At 40.8% G+C, this 20,232-nt stretch overlaps 1 protein-coding gene across 7 annotated transcripts in view; it reads right to left on the bottom strand.

The window, feature by feature from the left end:
* ATP8A1 (ATPase phospholipid transporting 8A1) overlaps positions 1-20,232 on the bottom strand; it is a 216,678-nt gene that overhangs the window by 12,550 nt on the left and 183,896 nt on the right. For all 7 annotated transcript variants that reach the window (XM_032400275.1, XM_032400276.1, XM_032400279.1 and 4 more), the window contains 2 exons: positions 1,036-1,124; positions 19-111 (listed from right to left, as the gene is read on the bottom strand). In XM_032400275.1, coding sequence (XP_032256166.1) covers positions 19-111; positions 1,036-1,124 — 182 coding nt within the window. The remainder of the gene's footprint in view (positions 1-18; positions 112-1,035; positions 1,125-20,232) is intronic.

The following is a 20,232-nucleotide window of genomic DNA, read 5'->3' on the forward strand; positions in this document are numbered from 1 at the left end:
GTTCTGTGTGTATCTTACCTTTTTCCAAGCACAACTGCACCTGGGTCTTGAGATTTTGCCTCCAGCTCCTGAACTTCATCTACTAATGTTTTAAAAGCAGTCCTCTTGATACTGGGGGGGAGAAAAAAAAGGATTTGCATGTAAATCTTCGTGTGAAGATGTAACACTTTACAAAACTGGTTTATTATCGTGCTGCTAGGTACAATAGTAACCAGAGTATAAGCGATCTTTTTCAATAGAATCTAGGAAATTACAGTAATTTTGAGCATTACGTATTTACAGAAACAAGTCTTAAAAGGAATGGTTTAGTTTTATAATAGTAAAACTCTCATAGTTATTAAATAAGCATCATATAATTAACTTTAATGATATCTTTTCTTGTGGGAAGAGGTAACATTTTAAACTGACAATCCTTGAGAAAAATTAGTAAAGTTTTAGTTTCCTTCATTCTATATTGCATATAGGCTTTTTTTTTTTTTTTTAAAGATTTTATTTATTTATTTGACAGAGAGAGACACAGCAAGAGAGGGAACACAAGCAGGGGGAGTGGGAGAGGGAGAAGCAGGCTTCCCGCGGAGCAGGGAGCCCGATGTGGGGCTCGATCCCAGGACCCTGGGATCATGACCTGAGCCCAAGGCAGATGCTTAACGACTGAGCCACCCAGGCGCCCCTTGCATATAGGCTTTAAAACAGGCAGGCAAAAACCTTTTTTCCCTCATAACTATTGTTCATTAATAAAATATATATGTGTTTTGAGATAACATTATTTTCTTCTACCTTGAATGGATTTTTCAAGCTGATTTCTAAAAATGTACTCTCTAATATTAATTGAAACTACTTGCTTTACTTCTCATTCTATCTTTAAACTATTTTCCTAATTCCTCAATCACTCATTTCTTTATCTACATATGCAGAATTAATATTAATAATTCCCACTTTGCAAACTGTATGTCTTGACCTGATGTTATAACTGGAGAAATCTGAGGATTAGTATAAATCTATATTTTTATGTAAATAACCGAGTACTATACTTACACCTTGTACACCACATCAAGAAGCAAAGATGCCACAGGGATAAATAACAGGCCCATCCAGAAGACGCCAGAACTAAACAACATGGCAGCCTGAGTAAATGGTCAGAAACAACATTGCTTTAACAACCAAGACATACATCATTCATGTTTAGTTTTTATATGATTTTAAGTAAAATAATTAAAAAAAATCTCACTCTGCAAGAGGATATACAGTAACTTTAAATCCAAACTTGTGCACAATTTGGAATTAAAAGCCAAATGTGTTAAAACATCTCTTTACCACATCTATTCCCCCGCCCCTTAAGCAGCTAATATAGCAAGGTTTTTATCACGTGCCAAATCTTTTCATACTTTTATGTGAGATTTTTATTACTGTGGTCAATACGTGGAGTAATAAAGTTTGACCTTCTTTTATAACTTGGAATATCAAAATCAATCTTTTGGAGCAAATTTCAAATATACTCTAGCTTACATTCTCTTATAACATGTAAAATAAATCCTAGTTAGAAACTAAATTTACTATTCTTGGCAAATAAAAATTAACTTTTGTAAAATATTACATTATATTAAAAATTATCCACATAAACCATGATACAGTATAATCAAATTAAGATATCTATGATATTAGGCAGCATAATCTTAATTTTTGTTCAAAGATTTTCGTAACTCGTATCGGTATGTCCTGTTACTGTGAAAGTCAAACCAAATATCTAGTGTGTAAAACCCAAATAACAGTGTATTAAAAATAATTTTAATCATTCCTTTGTATTAACTCATTGTATCAGAACCTTTTGGGTTGCAAAGAAAATGATTCTATGGTTAAAAAATTAATAAATCTATTAGCTGTTTGCAATTAGAATAAAAATCCCTCTGTATGTAATTAGATACACAGAGTGTAAAAGGAATGTCATACAATAAAACCAAAAGAAATATTTTGTTTCACTTTGAGGCTATTTGTTTATCACAGTAAATTTGCAGCACCTGTTTAAGTGCATAAATATATTGGTATAACTCCATTAAAAAGCATCCAACTAATGCAAGCACATTTACACTCCGCTCAAAATCACAAGGATTTTTTTTTTTAAAACCAGGTGTGGTTCAGGAATTAAAAATGACCTAGAGTTTAATTCTTATGGGCCAATGCACAATTACACGTTAACGGTCCTAACCAATCAATCCTTACCTAATATAAAGATTACTAATTTTAAATTAAGTTTGAGATTACCTATTCATTTTGACTCTCAACTGAAGACCAGGAACTGCTGCCGTTTAATTTTCTTTTTTTTTTTTGGCATTAACATGGGTTCATGATATAGACTGTCAGTTCAAGGATGCTATGGTCTTTTTTCCCCCCTACATAGGATTAAATAGCTCTGAGCATGTTTAAAATAAAAACATGCTATTATAAAAGAATTTCAGAAAATAAATGTGGCCACGTGGATTCAGTGAAATAGCACCTATATTCTAGACACCAACAGGACGAAAAATATTCACATAAAAGTCACTTTATTTTATAAGCAAAACATGATCTTCAACGTGTTTGCTGACATCCTCAATAGTGAAAACCAACAATTACTATGTAATAGGAAATGTCTATCAAATCCGTGGGTTTTGTTTAGATTGAAGGAAGCTTTTTAGTGAGGTAACAACTGCAAAAAACACACACAAAAAAACCCACAGCCACACAAAAAAACTTAACCACATTTCTTTTTCCTTCTGGGGGGAAAGGTAGATAGGATTCTAGAGCCTGCAACTGAAAATGCCTCATTTGCTTGGCTTGATTTTAATCTATTTTAATTTAGGGGCAAAAGTAGCAAGATTTATGCATGCCTTTACCACCTTGTATTAAATGTCGCTTGTGGAAAAGGCAAACGTGGCGGTGGAGACTCCGGGCTGCTAATTCTGACCATTGTGATGTTAACTATGAATGGGGAACAAGGGGCGCCCACTATTCAGTCCACCAGCCTTTGGCTTTAGAAATGAACAACATGAATTGAGGGGAAAAAACTTTTTCTGCGTCATATCTGAAAGCCTGTCAGATTTTTTTTTTTTCTTTTGCAGAGTTAATCCAAACCTAAAAGATTTAAAGCCAACATTCGCATTAAAGACAGAGTCTCTTTGTATTTTTTGGATGAAGAGGGGGGAGAAAAAAATAAAATCCCACAGAGGTATTTCCTTCCTTTCTGTACAAGAAAGCTCCCCCTCCGTCTGGAGAGACCATTTTTGTCTCTAACTTTTCACATCTCGCCACTCGCAGGCAGGTCGGCTGGGCAAAGGCGCCCGATCCCCGCAGACAATGAGGGGGCGGGTAACAGGCGCAGGCTGCTCGGGGCTGGGCGCGGGCTCCCTCCGAGAGCAGTTTGTAAATTGCTCCGAACGTGGGAGACTGGGGGGCCGTGCCAAGCGCCCCCCCGCCCCCCGCCCACGGCCCCTCCTCGAGGCCCTGTGAAACCAAATGGAATCTGCCACAAAAGTGGCCCCCGGGGGACCTGAGAAAGGCTCAGCCGAAGTTGCGGCAGAGCCGGGGAAGCGGGGGGCACAGGCCTGCGCGGGAAACAAACAACCGCTTGTCTCCCTCCGCACAGCCGCGCTGGCTCGCCGGCCGAGCCCGCCGGCTTCCGCAGTGACTCCGGCGGCCGCAAAACGCGGGCTGCGCAGGAATGAGGGATGGTTCGCAAACTTCCGTGTGAACTTGCCGAGAAGGACCATTGGAGAGAAGCACCGGCGTCGGCGCCTCTTAGCCAGGCTGGGGGCTGGACTGGATAAGAGGGGCTTCCCTTCTTCCCTTCTGGATAAGGAGGTGTCCCTTAGCACCTAGTTGGCACACCAGAGAGAAACACTTCTTCCCCATCGGGGGCCCCCAATTCAGTCTTGTAGGAGAGAGACTTTAAATGTGCTACCTGTCTACACAACTTCAGCGATGTGGTTCTTCCCTCTCATCCCGCCTTCTAAACAATAAATGCCAGACTGGTGCACTAGGACTCTTATTCTTGGATAAAGTACAGAGGCCGTCTCAAAGGGAAGGCCCTTTGGGGCGTCCTCAGACTATCTCCTTGGGCCCTGATTGGAGCAGGACTGACGATCAACAGCCCTCAGTAGTCCTGGCACTGCCCTCCTTTCCTAGCTCTCAGACTCCTCGGGGGAAGGAACTCCGAGTCTCTGCTCCCTCAGCTGGAAAGTGGACTCTAAGAATTTTTAAACCCCACGGTGTTTGCAGAGTGGCTGCTTTTATTATTGACACCGATTAACAACCGTTCCCTTCTTCATTTAATTTTCAAATTTCTTAAAATACCTAGGTCTTTCGTTCTTTCCAGTGATCTATCCTATGAGCTTCAGGGAAGAAAATTTTTGTCGCTGTAAGTCAGTTTGTAAATGTCATGGTTTTCATCACATTAATGTCACAATATATGCTCATCTCAAGACTGAAACTGACCAAGATAACCGGCCACTAATAAGCTGCCATTCATCTCGATTTGTTAATTTAGGAACTGGAGACAAATTATCTTTTTCATAAAAATTATTAGACTGTCAGGGCATAATAATTTAGGAAGGGAAAATTATTCAGAAAACAGTGCTGTAAATCTTGTTTAGTTGTTTTGCAGAGGGGAGGGCGGACAGCAAGATAAATTAATATAAATTCTAGGGAGGTGAAGAGTTCATGTCCATAATTAACAAAAAAACAAGGAGTGATTATTAAGTGTCTAGATAAAGCTTTATAAAAGGACTTTCCAAGCTTAAGAACAGTAAAAACAAAAAACAAAAAAACCAAAAACTATAAGAAGAAATGCTTTAAAGAAGATTGATAAAAATGTCTAAGTTCTACATGTTCTAAAAGAACATAACTAAAAAGCAAATGATAAACAAGAAACTGGGGGAATAAATGACTGTCGCAAATATATGAAATTCTGCATTAATACCTGATTATAAAGATAGACTATTTATCTTCGTAAGAATAGCGAAGGTCCCAGTAAATAGGCAAAAGACCAGAGAAGGTATTCACAAAAGCAGCAGTAAGTAATCAATAACACGGAAAAGTGCTGCACCTCTGTGGCATCATACAAACCCTACAAATTAGATCAGATTTAAACAATTCACTATCACAGTCGGTGTGGGAGAAACAGCTCTTTGTAATAATTTATATTCCCACTGGCAATGTACTCGCCTTTGGGAAAGGTATTTGGCAATGTGCAGCAAGGACATAAAAAAAATTCCTGTTAATTTGATAATTCAGTTTCTGGAACTATGTGTTGAAATCTGGGACAGCTTTTGCATATAGGTTAGCATCCCATGAAACTGTTCTGTGGTTACTAGTCCTGAGAGTCCAACCCCCAGAAAGCATGTTATGGCCCAAGGCTTAGTGAAGGTAGAAATATGCCACAGCAGCACCCTCTCAAAGAGTCACACTGCAAAGGAGCATATCTGAGGCTTGGAGAAATCACTGTAAAGTACCCTACTGAACAGGTACTTACTTATTTACGAATTGTTTTATATAAGTAATCTCTACACCCAACACGGGGCTGGAACTCATGACCCTGAGATCAAGAGTCACAAGCCCTTCGGACTGAGCCAGCCAAGCACCCCAAAGAGTTTTTTAAATCAAGGTTTCTAAATGTATTTATCCACATGGAACACTTTTGCCACATTCTGCTTACTAACACATCCCCTGGAACTAATTCTGGGGAATGCAAATATTCAATGTGGGTTCTTTTAAATAGGAAAACATCAGTGAAAACGAACAGGACACCATGTGGCGGGATATGGAGACGTACAGCCATATGAGAGCATATTAACCAAGCTGTTCAAGATGCTGTTCACAGACTGTAATTATTAGAAAACGGACTGTCTAAAAGAGCCCTAAATAAAGGGAAAGGGAAAATATCCTAGTATTCTGTCAGGAGGCTTCTGTTATCGTGTAAACACACTCCCTGGGAAGACTGGTGGTTTCTATTGTCTATATGGGGATCAGTCACAATCTCTCCCTGTGGCTTACATCTCTTGCCTGTACTTCAAACAGACTGTCCAGCTCTGAACTCGAATGTCGCACAGGTACTTTGAACTTAATACATCTCAAATTGGACACATGCTGTTTTCCCCCCAAACCTGCCCTACCGTTGTGCCAACTATCTAGGGATTGGCTTCATCACCAACTGTGTAAGACACAAAAGTGGGCTCTATTTTGGTCTCTTTATACCCCCAGGTTCTGTTGTGCTTAGTATCTTTGGACCTATCTGCTTTTTGCCAACCCTGCGGCCATGATCCCAGTCCAGAAACGTACCCATCGTCCTAACAGCCTGCAAGCTAGACTTACGGACTCCTGTGTTGCTCTGCTTCTAGCCCTGTCTCCACACTGCAGCCAGGGGGATACATCCAAAGTGCAAATTAGATTTCAGCAGTTCTTGGATTAAACCCATTCCATGACTTCCTACCACCCTGAGGATAGAGTACAAAATCCTTAATAGGACTTCAAGTCCTCGCCTACCTGACTTCTGCTGGCTTCCCATGTGCCATCTCTAAAGCCAGCCCCCATCTCTAGCTACACATGTGTGTTTCAGTTCTTGGAAGGTGCCCATGCTCACTCTCATCCTTGGGCCGTTCCATCTCTGACCCCGTTTGTTTAATTTTCACATCAGATGGCACCTCCTTCCTTAGACTTGGGTGAGCTGACCCTACTCTGGGCTTCCATTTTGGTGGCATCTAGCACCCATTTCCTAGTTGCTCCTTTGTCTTCCAGTTAGACCATAATCTCTATAAGAGGAAGAAATATATCTTGATGAGTTCTCACAAGTTCTTAACCACCAAGCAGGTGTTCAGTAAATTACTCTTTACTAAGAAAGTTCTTACAACCCAGTGTTTGGAGAGATTGAAAGTCGAAAACACCAGAGCCTTGGGACTCTGCTCCTGAGATGTGGCGATGACACTTGGCTTGGTTTTCTTATGTTCTGGCATGGAGTTATCCTGGGAACAGGTATAACTAGGTGTTTATGTGATCTGGAGAGGTGGGAGAAAAGGTTGATGCAGCTCCTTAACCATCCTTTTTCAACATAGGTTGTCTTTCCTGTTAAAAAAGCGGAGCAACAGGGGCACTTGGCTGGCTCAGTCAGTAGAGCATACGACCCTTGATCTTGGGGTTGGGGGTTCGAGGCCCATGTTGGGTACAGAGATTACTTAAAATTAAATTTTAAAACAAACAAACAAACAAACAAAGCTGAGCAACATGGATTAAAAGCAAGGTATGTTAAACTACCCCTCCCCCATCTGAATCAACAGAAATATTTCAGTGAATCAGGAAAGTATTATAACTGGAAATGACATAATTTTGGGGGGAATTGGGAAAGGATATAGAATGGGCAGGAAGAGAAGGAAGGTCTCCCACCAACATTAATGAAGACTTTTATTAGCTATATGAATACTTTGCAATGTCAAATAAAAAGAATATATTATCCATCTCAACAAGCACAAACTTTATCCTTCTAGCTGCTCTGGCCAGAAAGCTTACAAGTCATCCTTGCTTCCCCCTTTTCTCCCAAACTGCACATCCAGTCTTCGGCAAATCCAATCTGCTCTACTTAAAAACAAAATCCACATCAATGTTCAGAGCAGCATTATTCACAACAACTAAAAGGTGGAAATATCAATAAATAAATGGATAAGTGAAATGTGGATAAATAGATAAATGTATACATGAAATAGATAAATGGATAAACTACATACAATGGGATATCAGCCTAAAAAAAAAAAGAAATTTGGACACATGCTATAACAGATGAACCCTGCTAAATGAAATAAGCTAAATGAAATAAACCAGACACAAAAGGACAAATATTCTATGATTCCATGTATATGTGGTACCTAGAATAGGCAAATTCAGAGACAGAAAGTAGGACAGTGGTTGCGAGGGGCTGGGGAGAGAAGGGAATGGGGAGTAATTGTTTAATACATATGGAGTTTCAGTTTGGGATGATGGGAAAGTTCTGGAGATGGATGGTGGTGATGGTTGCACAACACTGTGAATGCACTTAATACCACTGAACTGTACACTTAAAGGTGTTTAAGATGGTAAATAGTAAATTACATACATCCTATCAAATAAAACACGTTTAAAAAATTAAAAGGATTCTAAGAACAAAATCCTCCTCCCCCCAAATCCAGACTCTACCCACTTCATAGCCCTTCCACCCTGGCCTAAGTTCCCACCATGTCTTCTGATCTCTGCTCAAGGTCACGTTTCCGCGGATGCCTTCCATGACCACCCCACTTAAAGTAGCGCCCCACTCCCATGTTAGTACTTTCTATGCTCTTTCCTACGCTACAGTTCTCCATGGCACTTACTACCATCTAGCATGCTACAGAACAGACTTAGATTTGTGTCCCTCTCTTTCGCCTGTCCCTTCCCTCCAGAATATAAGGGCAGGGGTTTTCTCTTTTGTTCACTGCTGTATCCCCAGCAACTAGCATAGTCGTTTGACACATAATTGCTGAAAGAATAAATTATTTAATCCAAGTTAAGTGTACAAATTAAGGTAAAAAAAGACTGGACTAATATGTTAACAGTGATTACCTTTGGATAGTGGGGTAGTGCTGTTTCTCTCCTTTTTCCTCTATTTTCCAAAGTGTATTTAATGACTCTAAGCTACTCACATAAATCAAAATTATGAATTTTACCTTAAAAAGCAGAAATATCATCAATTTTCACTGATATGAGAAACATTCAAGATAGTTATAATAAAGCCACTATTTTCAGTCAGACCCTAACCTCTCTTTCCACATTTAGGATTATTTTCCTAGGCTCAGTTACAATCATGCAGAGGAGATGTATTTTCTTTTTCTTTTTCCCCAGATAGTTCTCTAATTGGGAAGAATGGACGACTCAATAGTGATCCTCCCATTCAGGAACATGGTATGTTTATTTATTCAACTTGTTTTCTTATATTTCTCTCATTTGTCGAATTTTCTAGCTTTCTTCTCACTAACCCTATACATAACTGGCTAAAGTCTCTCTTGTTGTTGCTGTGAATGGGGCCTTTCATTTTCTTTGTGTAGGAGGGCTTATTTTTGAAGATTTAGGGCTTTTCCAAGGGAGTTAACAATTTGGGGAAAAAAATCTAAACACTTATTATATACAGCTTATATATCCCATTATGTGCTTCTTAGGATTGGTCAGTAGGGTGTCAGACCCAAGAGTGTAATTGTTCTTTCTGGCCATGGCGCCTTTGAAATATCTTGGTAGAGCAACCCTGCCTATGCGGGGATCCTCACATCTCATGACCTCCCACTTCTTTTTTTAAAGCCATTCGCCAAGTTATGAGCTCACTTAATGCCTCTTGCCTCCTCCTCTGTCTCAGTTAATCTTTCTGTGGTCCCCTGGAAGCATCGTCTTCATGAAATAATTTTCATAAAAAAAAAAAATCAGTGCTCAACTTCAGGTTTTCAGGTACAGTTTCTTTTCATACAAATTTTCTGGGTCTTTCCAACCACAATGTGGCTCTCTTGTCCCTCCCGTGTCTCAGTGCTTTGTCTCTGCCCTGTCAGCTGGACACTTCTTTGGAAAAGGCAGACTCTGTGTCACTCTGCTCCACTTGCACTCCCATGTCATCGAACCTGTTACTCATGTGAGTTCCCTTTCTCAGTCCCTACTCTCACGGGGCTGGGAGAGCTGATGCCCTGCACCTGAGGTACAAGGATACCTTTTGGTACCTTGAAAGCTGAAACCCACAACTTTAACGCCTATATTTTTATGGCAAAGTATAAATTTTATATAAACAGAATAGTATTTGGTATATCAAAACCATGCCTTTTCCTGGCAACACAACCACCGAAGTACGAGAACTTCCTATCGGCTCATCAAAATCAATGTTGCTTTCAGACAATACAGTGCTACTTGAATTTCAACTTGCAAACGTTTCTGAAAGTGTCTTGGTGTCCAAGGCCTGGGAATACCAGGGTGTGACACTGCCAGGGTCTCTAAGTTGTGTGAGCCTTTCTCAGAGGCTCGAGTCTTTCTGTCTCAATTAATTGTGGTACCTGGGTATGGGGCTGAATTTGGAGGTACCTAAGTATCACTGGGCCAGCACTAAGTGGTGCTGTACTTCAACCAGAGACAAATCCTAAGCTCACAGAAACTTTGGCTTGAAGACATGAACTTCCACTGAAATCCTTCAGGGGCTACACATCTTGGGGGGTCAAGCTCAAAACTTCCCTCTGATAAAACCCAAAGACAGAGGAACACACATGCCAAGTTCTACGTTCTGGTGTTTATCACTGAGAAAGGTCTTCGATGTCTTAATTTAGCTGAAAAAAATTCTTGCAAATTTTCAACTATATCATATTATAGTCATGTCAAAATTTAAAATATTTTTCATCCCTTACTAGTTTATTATTAGCACTGATTTATCATGTCCTCTGACCCAAATCTTTATTCTATGGTCTCAGGTACTTTCTAGAATACTATATATTTCATAATGAAAAGCCATCTGTGACCTAGTCTTGGCTTAACTTTTCAGTTCTAGCTCCAACCATTCCCCACCACGGCCACCCCAAACTCCTTCTTTGCTTGGGCTGTTTTCTACTTGGAAAGTCCTTCTCCCACTTGCCTTCTGGGATAGCTTGGGGAACAGCAGTACCAAGAAACTATCCAAACTATAGCCTGGGGGTTGAGGGCCCCCTCCTCTGCTAGCCCCTGTGCATCCTGGTCACAATAATTAGCATCCTCCATTATAATTACCTGTTGATCTGTTGTTTTATCCATAAGACTCAACCTCCTAGGAAGACTCTTTTTTCACCTTATGATCCACTGACACCCAGGATAGGTTTTGACATACAGGCACTCTGTAAATCTCAGTTGTACTGAGCTGCTTGGGCTCCTCTACAGGATGATTTATTAGTTTCTCCATAAAAACAGACAGGGCAGAACACCCAGAAAATAACTCAGAAGAAGGGTGTTTCGAATAAACTCCAGTTATGTTCGCAATTATTCCCAGAAGCTCCTGATTACTCAGAGACAAAGAAAAACCTTGGCTTGGCCTATTCCAAATAAACAAACAAAAATCTTAGAAAATATGCAAATTGTTCCAAACCATAGAAAAAATATGCAAATTAGATACCAGCTCATAGCCTTTATGTGCTTTTTGCCCCCCATGGACATTTCTGGATGGTGGTGAGGGGCTGAAGCGGGCACAATCACTCTGAGGGACTCAGAACCGATAGTCAATCTAGCTGTATGATGCAAGGAACAGCCTCTGCATCTCCACCCTCTGGCAAAGTGAGGAATGAGAAAAGAAATGATTGAGAAAGATGTTCAGAGGAAAGGGACGACGAGTTAGTGAGTTGGGACCTGAAGTGATGTTAACTTTTTTTTTTTTTTTAAAAAGAAAGTAAAATTTCTCTATATACCAATATATACTGAGAACTGAACATGAAAAATCATCTTTCTAAAAAGCAACCCAGAGCGCCAGGATATGTGTGGCTCTGAAATTTTATTTTCTAGGGATCTAGTTCCCAGAATAGTGAAAATAATTAAGAACAGAATTTGTTTTATTTTAATCTTCCTTATTGTGCTATTTAAAAAACTTAAAAGTGGAAAAATTAGGGCAGAATTAGTAACCAAATATTCTTTTTATTACAAGAAATATAATTTAAGAATGTTTTGATGTTCCCGGATGAGTTGTGTAAGATAGGGTACATCAATTCAGTGCTCAACCTGTTCACTTCTTCTATCATTCCTGCAGTTTTTTAGAATTTTGTGATTGCTCTTTATTTCATAAACCATCTCAGAAAGCATCAGTTGTTTGATTACTAGTAATTCAATCAGTGAAGCATACTGACCTATATCTCAGATTGTAGAAAGTTACTTTAAAAAATTTTAAATTTATTTTCCAGCTTTATTGAGATATAATTGACACATAACATTATGTAAGTTTAAGGTGTACAATGTGTTGATTTGATACATTTATAAATTGTAAAATGAGTACCACCAGAGCACTAGTTAACACCTCTATCCTGTCACATAATTACCATCTCTTTTAGGAAATTATTTTTAAAAAACTCAAAAAATCACTTAGCTATAAGAAAGACCTATAAAGGCTGTTAAATGGCTTATGTTGAAAAATTACTTTCATGGCAAAAACTTCCAGTTGTTCCCCTATATATACCCCCCACCCCTTCTTAGATACAAACACTTGATTCTTGGCTGGACACTTTGTCTTCTAGCTCAGACTATATTCCCCTGGCTCTCTTGTTGCAGCTATGTGTGGCCATGTTACTAGTTCTTGGCCAATGAGATCTAAGTGGAAATGTGGTGGGCAATGTCTAGGAGAGAGCATCAAAGAGAAAGGGTTAACCTTTCTTATTCCCTTTCTTGTTGGCTGGAATGTTGGTAAAATGGCTAGAGCAGAAGCAGCCACTTTGGATTATGAGGCTGGCAGTGCAGCAAATAGCAGAAACCTGGTTCTTAAGGACTGTGCAAGCTGCCACACCAGCCTTGGACCGTCTGCCATCACCAACTTCTTTTACATGAGAGAGAAACAAATTACTATCATTTAATCCACAATCACTTTTTTTTTAAGCATCAAAAAATATGCCAAAAAATAACTTGGAAATGATATGTGCTAGGAAGCCTAAGTGATAACATGGAACAAAGTAGCTTTTGACCACTCACTGACGATATCTTTATTTTACTCTAACACAGAACGCAAGAATTGTGTTCAATTATGAGCTTTGTGGAAGCAGATCACACAGTGACATCTGTGGTTTCTTTTACGGGCCTTTCTGATGGAATCCCTGGCATGTAACTCAGAAACAAGCTGTGCCGGTCTTATGAGTGAGAATGCCAAGCTTGCGGGGGTGATCTGCCCTCTGCCCAACTCACTGAGTCCTCACAGCCCTCTTTTCCGCCCTCTCTGCTCCAGCATTCCTGCCTCGGAGCACAGGCACCTGCTGGTCTTTCAGTCCTGAAATGCTCTTCTGCACACACCCACCATTTTGAGTTTCATCTTAATCATTCCTTCTTCAAAAAGATCTTCCCGGGGCAGCCATTGTCGTTCTGTCACATATCATAGCACCCTATTTTCTTCCTGTCACTTTGTGAAATTACCTTTAGTCATTCAACCTTTAGTCATCTGTTAACTGATTTAGTGATTGTTTCTCCCTCCCATTCCCTGGTCCCCTCAACCCACATGCTAATGGGGATCTGGCCTCATTAACCCATTACCTAGACACGGCGTCTGGCACCCAATAAGCACTCAGCACATATTTATGGAATGAATGAATGCAAGAATGAATTGACTCTAGAGAACAGGCAAAGCTCGGCCATACCGACAGCAGGCTCTGTTCAATTTCCTATGGTTTGCTCGCGGCCATAGCACTTCGGGTCCGCCCTATCACCTCTTACGTTTATGACATCAGCATCCCATCTTCAGCAATGAGATCCTTAAGGGCAAGGACTGATTCCATTCATCTCTGCATCCTCTACCGCCCAACACCGAGCCTGGCATATGTTAGACACTCAGTATGTGTTTGCTCTGCGCTGTCGTTAAAGCTGCTGTGTTTACAGAGAGCCAGCTCTCACACCGACTCTAAAGACAGCTACAACTTTTGGGCGCCTGGGTGGCTCAGTTGGTTGGGCGACTGCCTTCGGCTCAGGTCATGATCCTGGAGTCCCTGGATCGAGTCCCGCATCGGGCTCCCTGCTCGGCAGGGAGCCTGCTTCTCCCTCTGACCCTCCCCCATCTCATGTGCTCTCATTCTCTCTGTCTCAAAAAAAAAAAAAAAACCTTTAAAAAAAAAAGAAAAAAAAAAAAAAAAAAAAGACAGCTACAACTTTAAAATGTCCTGATTTGCCATTACAGTTGTCATATCCACATCTCTCTCTGCTTCTTAGTGTTTTTTTTTTTTTTTTTTTAAGATTTTATTTATTTGAGAGAGAGAGAGAGAGCACAAGCAGGGGGAGCAGCAGGCAGAGGGAGAAGCAGGCTCCCCGCTGAGCAGGGAGCCCGACATGGGGCTCGATCCCAGGACCCTGGGATCATGACCTGGGCCGAAGGCAGACGCTTAACAGACTGAGCCACCCAGGCGCCCCTGTTTCTTAGTGTTTTTACAGGCTTCTCTTTACAGAACGGGCCTGGAAGTGGCCATGCAGCCACCGGTCTTCAGCACCGTGAAAGTCTGGCCTGTCTCATTTACGGTCAGGGGCATGAGGCCTGTCAACCAACAGCGTGTTTTGCTGGATGGGCTCCCAACTGTTGGCTCGTTGAAGAACATCTGACAGACTTCAGGGTCGCTGTTCCTTCTAGGCTACTTGGCTAAGCACAGTCATCTTGGATGAAACTCCGTTGTATCACAACACTGCCCCATCCCGTCGGCCAGGGCTGGTCTTGTGACCAATAAATTACTACAAGCTATCTAGGTGATTAAAAGTTGATAGATGAATAAAGACTATTTTAACCAGGAAACTCCTCATACGTAATTTATTGTGTTGGTCAGGTGGGCAATGGCACAATTTAGGAAAATCGTATCACTAATGTAGTTTATTAATGCCTTTCCTACAGGGGTGACACCAAAGAGTTCAACAAAGATTTTTATTGTTTTTCAGAGAGACTTTACAAACCTCAGTCAAGAGATCTGAAATTCTGTAAAACACATGCTTGTTCCTTAACTTCAATTTCCTTCGGTAGTTTTATAGATCCCTTAGGCCAGGGAGAGCAGAACCAGATGGTGCTTCGGAGCACTTTGCAGGGCATGTCTGCAAAGCCATGATAAATTTAAAAGTTTTGCCGATACTAAGCTTCTGGTATTAATCGTGATATGAAATGATCCTTGATGTATGTAGCTTGCTTTTTAGTTTTTAATCTGGTGTACTAATCATACTGGTTAAAATATTTTCTTCTGGAAATTAAAAAAAACCAAACCAAACCCAGTAACATCATCTAGACAAGTTAGAAAAGCAGGCTAGCAAATGTTTATATAACATAGCACTTCTCCCCAGGGTCTACCTTACCCCATAAATTGTTGTACTGGTGTGAAAAAACACAAGTCAGGTCTGAAAAAAAAAAAAAAAGTCCTTCTCTTAAATCACAACCATATTTATGAGAGGAAGACAGCGACATATTTAAAGTCGCAGCCAAGCCTGTCGCACTGTTTTCTTTTTCTTTTTCCTCTCTTCAGTAATTTCTTATTGTTGCATGTTCTACACCTTTGTATAATCCACTGCCCACCCCTCCCCCCACGTCAGCATTCCCTCGTAACAGTTAAATATGTCAATAATTCCTGTTACTGGGATACTTGTTAATCATTATCATGGAGTCATTATTCTGGACAGAGATGCAGAATTACTGTAATGGAAACAAAGTGCAAAGCTATAGGAAGGAATGTTCCCAAATGGCAACACCCTGCCCACCAACTGAGAGCCACCCAATCTGGCTGTAGCTGCAGTCACTGAAGACTGCATTCAACTCTGAGATACTTGGGGAACAGATTTTTGGAACTTCGTGCACGCAGAATGTGCTGAAGTAAGGGGGAAAGAAACGCTGGTGTGAGAAGAACCCTCGATCAGTGGGAAATGAGTCTAGCTCCTGAGGATGGCTGACGATAGAAATAATTCGTAGAGACAACAGGCTGCTTAGTGTAACAACTGGATGCAAGTACTTCGATGGGTGCCACTGACACGAAAAATGCATCTCACATCTTTAAGGCCGACGAGGCTGGGAGGAAACGCCTCTGTGGAGAGGGATGAGAAAAGGAAGAGAAGAAATGTAGAAGGCACAGAGGACAGTGTATAAGGAGGTTGAGGGCACAGACTCTGGGATCCAGTCTCAGCTCACTCACAAGCTGTGTGACCTTGAGAACAGTGTGTAAGCACTCTGTGCCTGCGGAATGTGCAATTCACCGTGTTGTAGTGAATGCTCGCAGCGAAGGCGAGGAACATACCGGTGACTGGCCTTCAGAAAATGAGGCCCTATTATTACCCGAGTGGAAACTGGGCATTCCCCAATGATAATGGGATGATTGGGTTTTCATTTTCATAAGTAGTTTTTTAATGAGCTGGGTATTATCTACCCTAATATTGCTGTTAAGAAGAGACAAGCAGCCAAGATACGGAATGAGATGGAATTTCTATAAATATGTTAGGGAGTTACGCAGGTGTTGAAAAGGGGGAATTAAAAAGCTGGGTGCTTCTGAAAAGAGATGGGAACGTGTCTGTACCTGGCTCACTTAGGGAAACTGATCAGGGCTGTGGGTATCCGGGGAATAGCAGCTAAATCAGGGACATCGATGGACTGCAGGAAGGAAAGAAAAAAAACAATTTCCCACCTGGGGGTAAAGAATAGCAAGGGCCCCAAAGAGAAGATATTTAGATCCTTAGGATGTTAGAGGAAACCAATGGATTTGAAAAGAAGACCTGGGATGAATTCTCCGGCCACTTGCTCTCACTTTGCCTACCACAAAGGTTTATCATATGGATTTAAATAAAACAAGGAACGCTGGAAATCACACACAGTGCCTGGAGGACATGGTGTGTGCACAATAAATGTTGGTTCCCTTACGGTCCCCTCTCGGTGTTGCAAGGATTTTCTTTGAACACGTTGAGAGAAATCGCTCTGTCTTCAGATGGGGCTGCAAAGATGAACTAAGAATGTAAACTGGAAAGGACGAGAAAATCCTGACCTATGTGTGAATATGCGTCCAGCTGAATATAGAAGCATGAGGCCTGTACCTGTAAGTGGCCTGATTTGTGTACAGTTGGCATCCTGAGATCCCGTTAACTAGAGCAAAACAGTCTGTGCCCTTGTGACACTTCAGATGTTCCTTGGGAGGGAACAGAGTGAAGAGAAGCGCACAGAGATCTGAATCTTAGGAGCTGGAAGGCAGCCTTGGAGGTGCAGATGATAGATTCTGCCGAAGGGTTACCAGTGGCCACCAGGCACAGAAACGGGTGGTTAAATGAGCCCAGCATCCTGTTCTGCCACTAGACATCACGACCTATTGGCTCTCTAGATGTTAGAAAGGTGCTCTATTTGAGCCGAATTCGACCTCTGCGTCTTCTCTGTGTCTGTTTTCTCATCTGTAAACTGGTTATAATAACAAGTTTGCTGTGAGGATCCACTGAATTGAGGACAAGCACATCCTGACGAAGTTCACGGACGACGCGATGGGGTCTGCCTTGTATTCTTTTCCTCTCCCGCCGCCCATCCAGGTTGCAGGCAAATCCTATCTGCTCAACTTTTAAGGGGGATTCAGAATCTGCCCACTTCCACCAGTGCCATCCGCCTGGCCCATGCCACCATTATCTCTCGTTTGGGTTACTGGGATAACCTCTTAAATGTATGTTTATACCACGACAGCCATGGTCCTGCCCCGAAAACCTAAGTCAGATCCTAACACCTCCCTCTCAAGTCCCTCCAATGGCTCTTGATCTGACCAGAAGTAAAAGCCACAAGGCTGTGTGCAGAGCATGACTTGAAAGCTTGGCTCTTGGTCCCCCTTGCCTGCTGTAATTTTCTTTATATACTTCTATCTGTCTATATATTTCACTTAATTATTTTGTCTTCTTCCACTAGAAAAGTAGGCTGAGAAGTACACGAGTTTTTGTCTATTTTATTCACTAATGAATCCACAGTGTCTAGAACAGTGCCTGACACATTGAAGAATGTCAACAAATAGTTGGTGAATTGAATGAACGACTGCATATAAAGTACTTAGAGAAGTTCCCGGGATACGGTGTTTAATACACATTAGGTATGAATGGTGGTATTATTTCTCCCAGATCTTGGTTGCCTTTTTGAAGAACTTCTCTGTCTTGTTGATGCCACACAGTGTATCGCCCTCCAAAATACCACCTGAACCAGGATGGGGGAGCAGGGTTGCTGTTTTCAGTCTTACTCCATCTCTAATAATTCTGTTCTATCCTGTAGGCCCTTATTAAGCTTTTAGGCAACTAAAACATACATTCGTATTTAATTAATTGTTTTGTTTTAGGAGGAGTTGCTGCCACATTAATACAGGAAGGAACCGGAGTCCTAGGGTACAGAGTTGGGATCAGACACTGAGACTCAGCAGTGGTTGTGAGAGAAAGTTACTACACACCACAGCACAAATCCTGTGGAGTAGCCTTAAATCCTGGGGGCTGCCCTGGGCCATGTTTCATTATGTGGATTACATAAAACATGTCAAGTTGAGGAAGGCTAATATTTCTACTGATACCGATATTATTTATAGTAATATATTACTATATGTAACACTCAGTAATATATGTAATATATAATAGCATTTTGCTATGAAAGTTAACAGATGAGTAAGTAAATTTTATTCAAGATGGCTGGCCCATTTTATACACACACACAGATATAAATATTGGTACATGAAATGAAATTTTCATATATTTGCATGTTTGTATATATGCATGTATGTATGTATCTGGCTATACTCTTTTTTTAAAAAAAGATTTACTTATTTGAGAGAGCGCGCGCAAGCAGGGAGAGGGGCCGAGGGAGAGGGACAAGCAGACTTGTCCTGAGTGTGGAGCCTGGCATGGGGCTCGAGCCCAGGACCCTGAGATGATGACCTGAGCCGAAACCAAGAGTCAGCCGCTCAACCCACACTGAGCTGCCCAAGTGCCCCTGTATCTGGCTATACTCTTGATTGAAATATAGAATTTCAAGCTTAGAAAAATGTAAACCTAAGGGTAGCTACTTCTTTCTGCGATTAACTGGATTATAGAACTAGTGACACTCTACAATTATAAAAATGTTCAAAAATTGAGTATTGCTACAAATATTTCCTGGGATCTATTACCCTAGGCCCAGGAAACAGTAAATGTAGACTATCTATCTCTGAAAATCTGAGTGGCATACTTGTTAAACCCTTTCTTGGGAGTTGTTGTGAGGCTCATTTGCACACATACACATACATCGAAATGCTTTGTAAGCACTAAGTACTATATAAATTTAAAGTATTTTCTTTGAACACATTCAACAGACTTACACTTTGGACAAGCTAGTCAAGGCTACAGGTAAAATAATCCATTCTTCATATTTTCAATGGAGCCCCAGCTACTTAAACATTATATTCAAAGAATCAGTAGTAATAAAATAACAAGAAAAAGAACCCCTGTTAGCACTTCCCACTGTATATGAAGTGAACAGAAACGTGATGGAGTACTGACATTCATTTCACTTTGAATTAAACACGGCATCACCGCAAGTCCCAAGAGATGATATTAAGTTTTGCGTTTGGGTAATACCAGGAATTCTACAGGCAAGGGTAGAATTATATTTGGTTGGCGAGAAGCCAATCAAACTTCACACTTGTTCTAGAAGTAGGTGGTCAAAAACTCTGTTCTTGTCCTCAAAGCTGTTGGTTATAGTTGCTTAAACTCTCTGAATCTCAACATCTTTTGTGTCCCGCGTTTTGAAGCTAAAACATTAAGAAATGAGATAAAATGAGGTCTAGTGAAAATGATATTAAGTTGAAATTAACCTCAGGGAAAAGCAGGTCCAATCAGACAGAGCACATCAAATAGGCACAAAGAATAGAATTGATTTTCCAAGTGGCATCTTCAGACACATATGGTCTTCGATTTTATTTCTTCAGGGAAAAAGGGCTCAAACCAAGGTAAGGAGGAGGTGCATTCATAGCTTTCTCTCTGTTTTCCTCAGAATACATGCTGTAAATCTTCTCGAGTTCACAGTACATGTTTCAAAAGCGCCCTTCACTTTTGGTGGAAGGAAGTCCTTGCTCCTTGATATGTCTGGTTTTGCTGTAATAGTATATAATGCCTCTCTCTAATAAATTTAACCACAGAATTTTTTGAAAATGTGTCTGCATTCTGCTAATTTATAAAAAGCAGGATGCTGTCAGATAAAATTTCATGGAAATGATCTATAAACCAGACTGTCAAAAGTGAAAGGTACTCAGGCAGTACTTAGGGTTGCAACAAATCCATGGAAACCCCTGGAAGGCTTTCCTGGGGTTGCAGGACAACAGTGTACTGTAACGCAGCTCACATTTCCTTGATTTGCAAGTTACTGTGAGGTCACAGGAAATCCTGAAATGTTTTCCACATTTTCTTTTATACATTTTATGTCAAATTTCCTGCAATTGAAATCATAAACCCTCCTACTGCTGGAATCTCTTCTGAAGGAAAGGAGATCTTGTGACACTCCCCCATGAACACCTAATAACTCAATTCCTACCAGTGTAACAAGAA

The sequence above is a fragment of the Phoca vitulina genome, unplaced genomic scaffold, assembly GCF_004348235.1.
Source record: "Phoca vitulina isolate PV1807 unplaced genomic scaffold, GSC_HSeal_1.0 scaffold3, whole genome shotgun sequence".
Classification (NCBI taxonomy): Eukaryota; Metazoa; Chordata; class Mammalia; order Carnivora; family Phocidae; genus Phoca; species Phoca vitulina.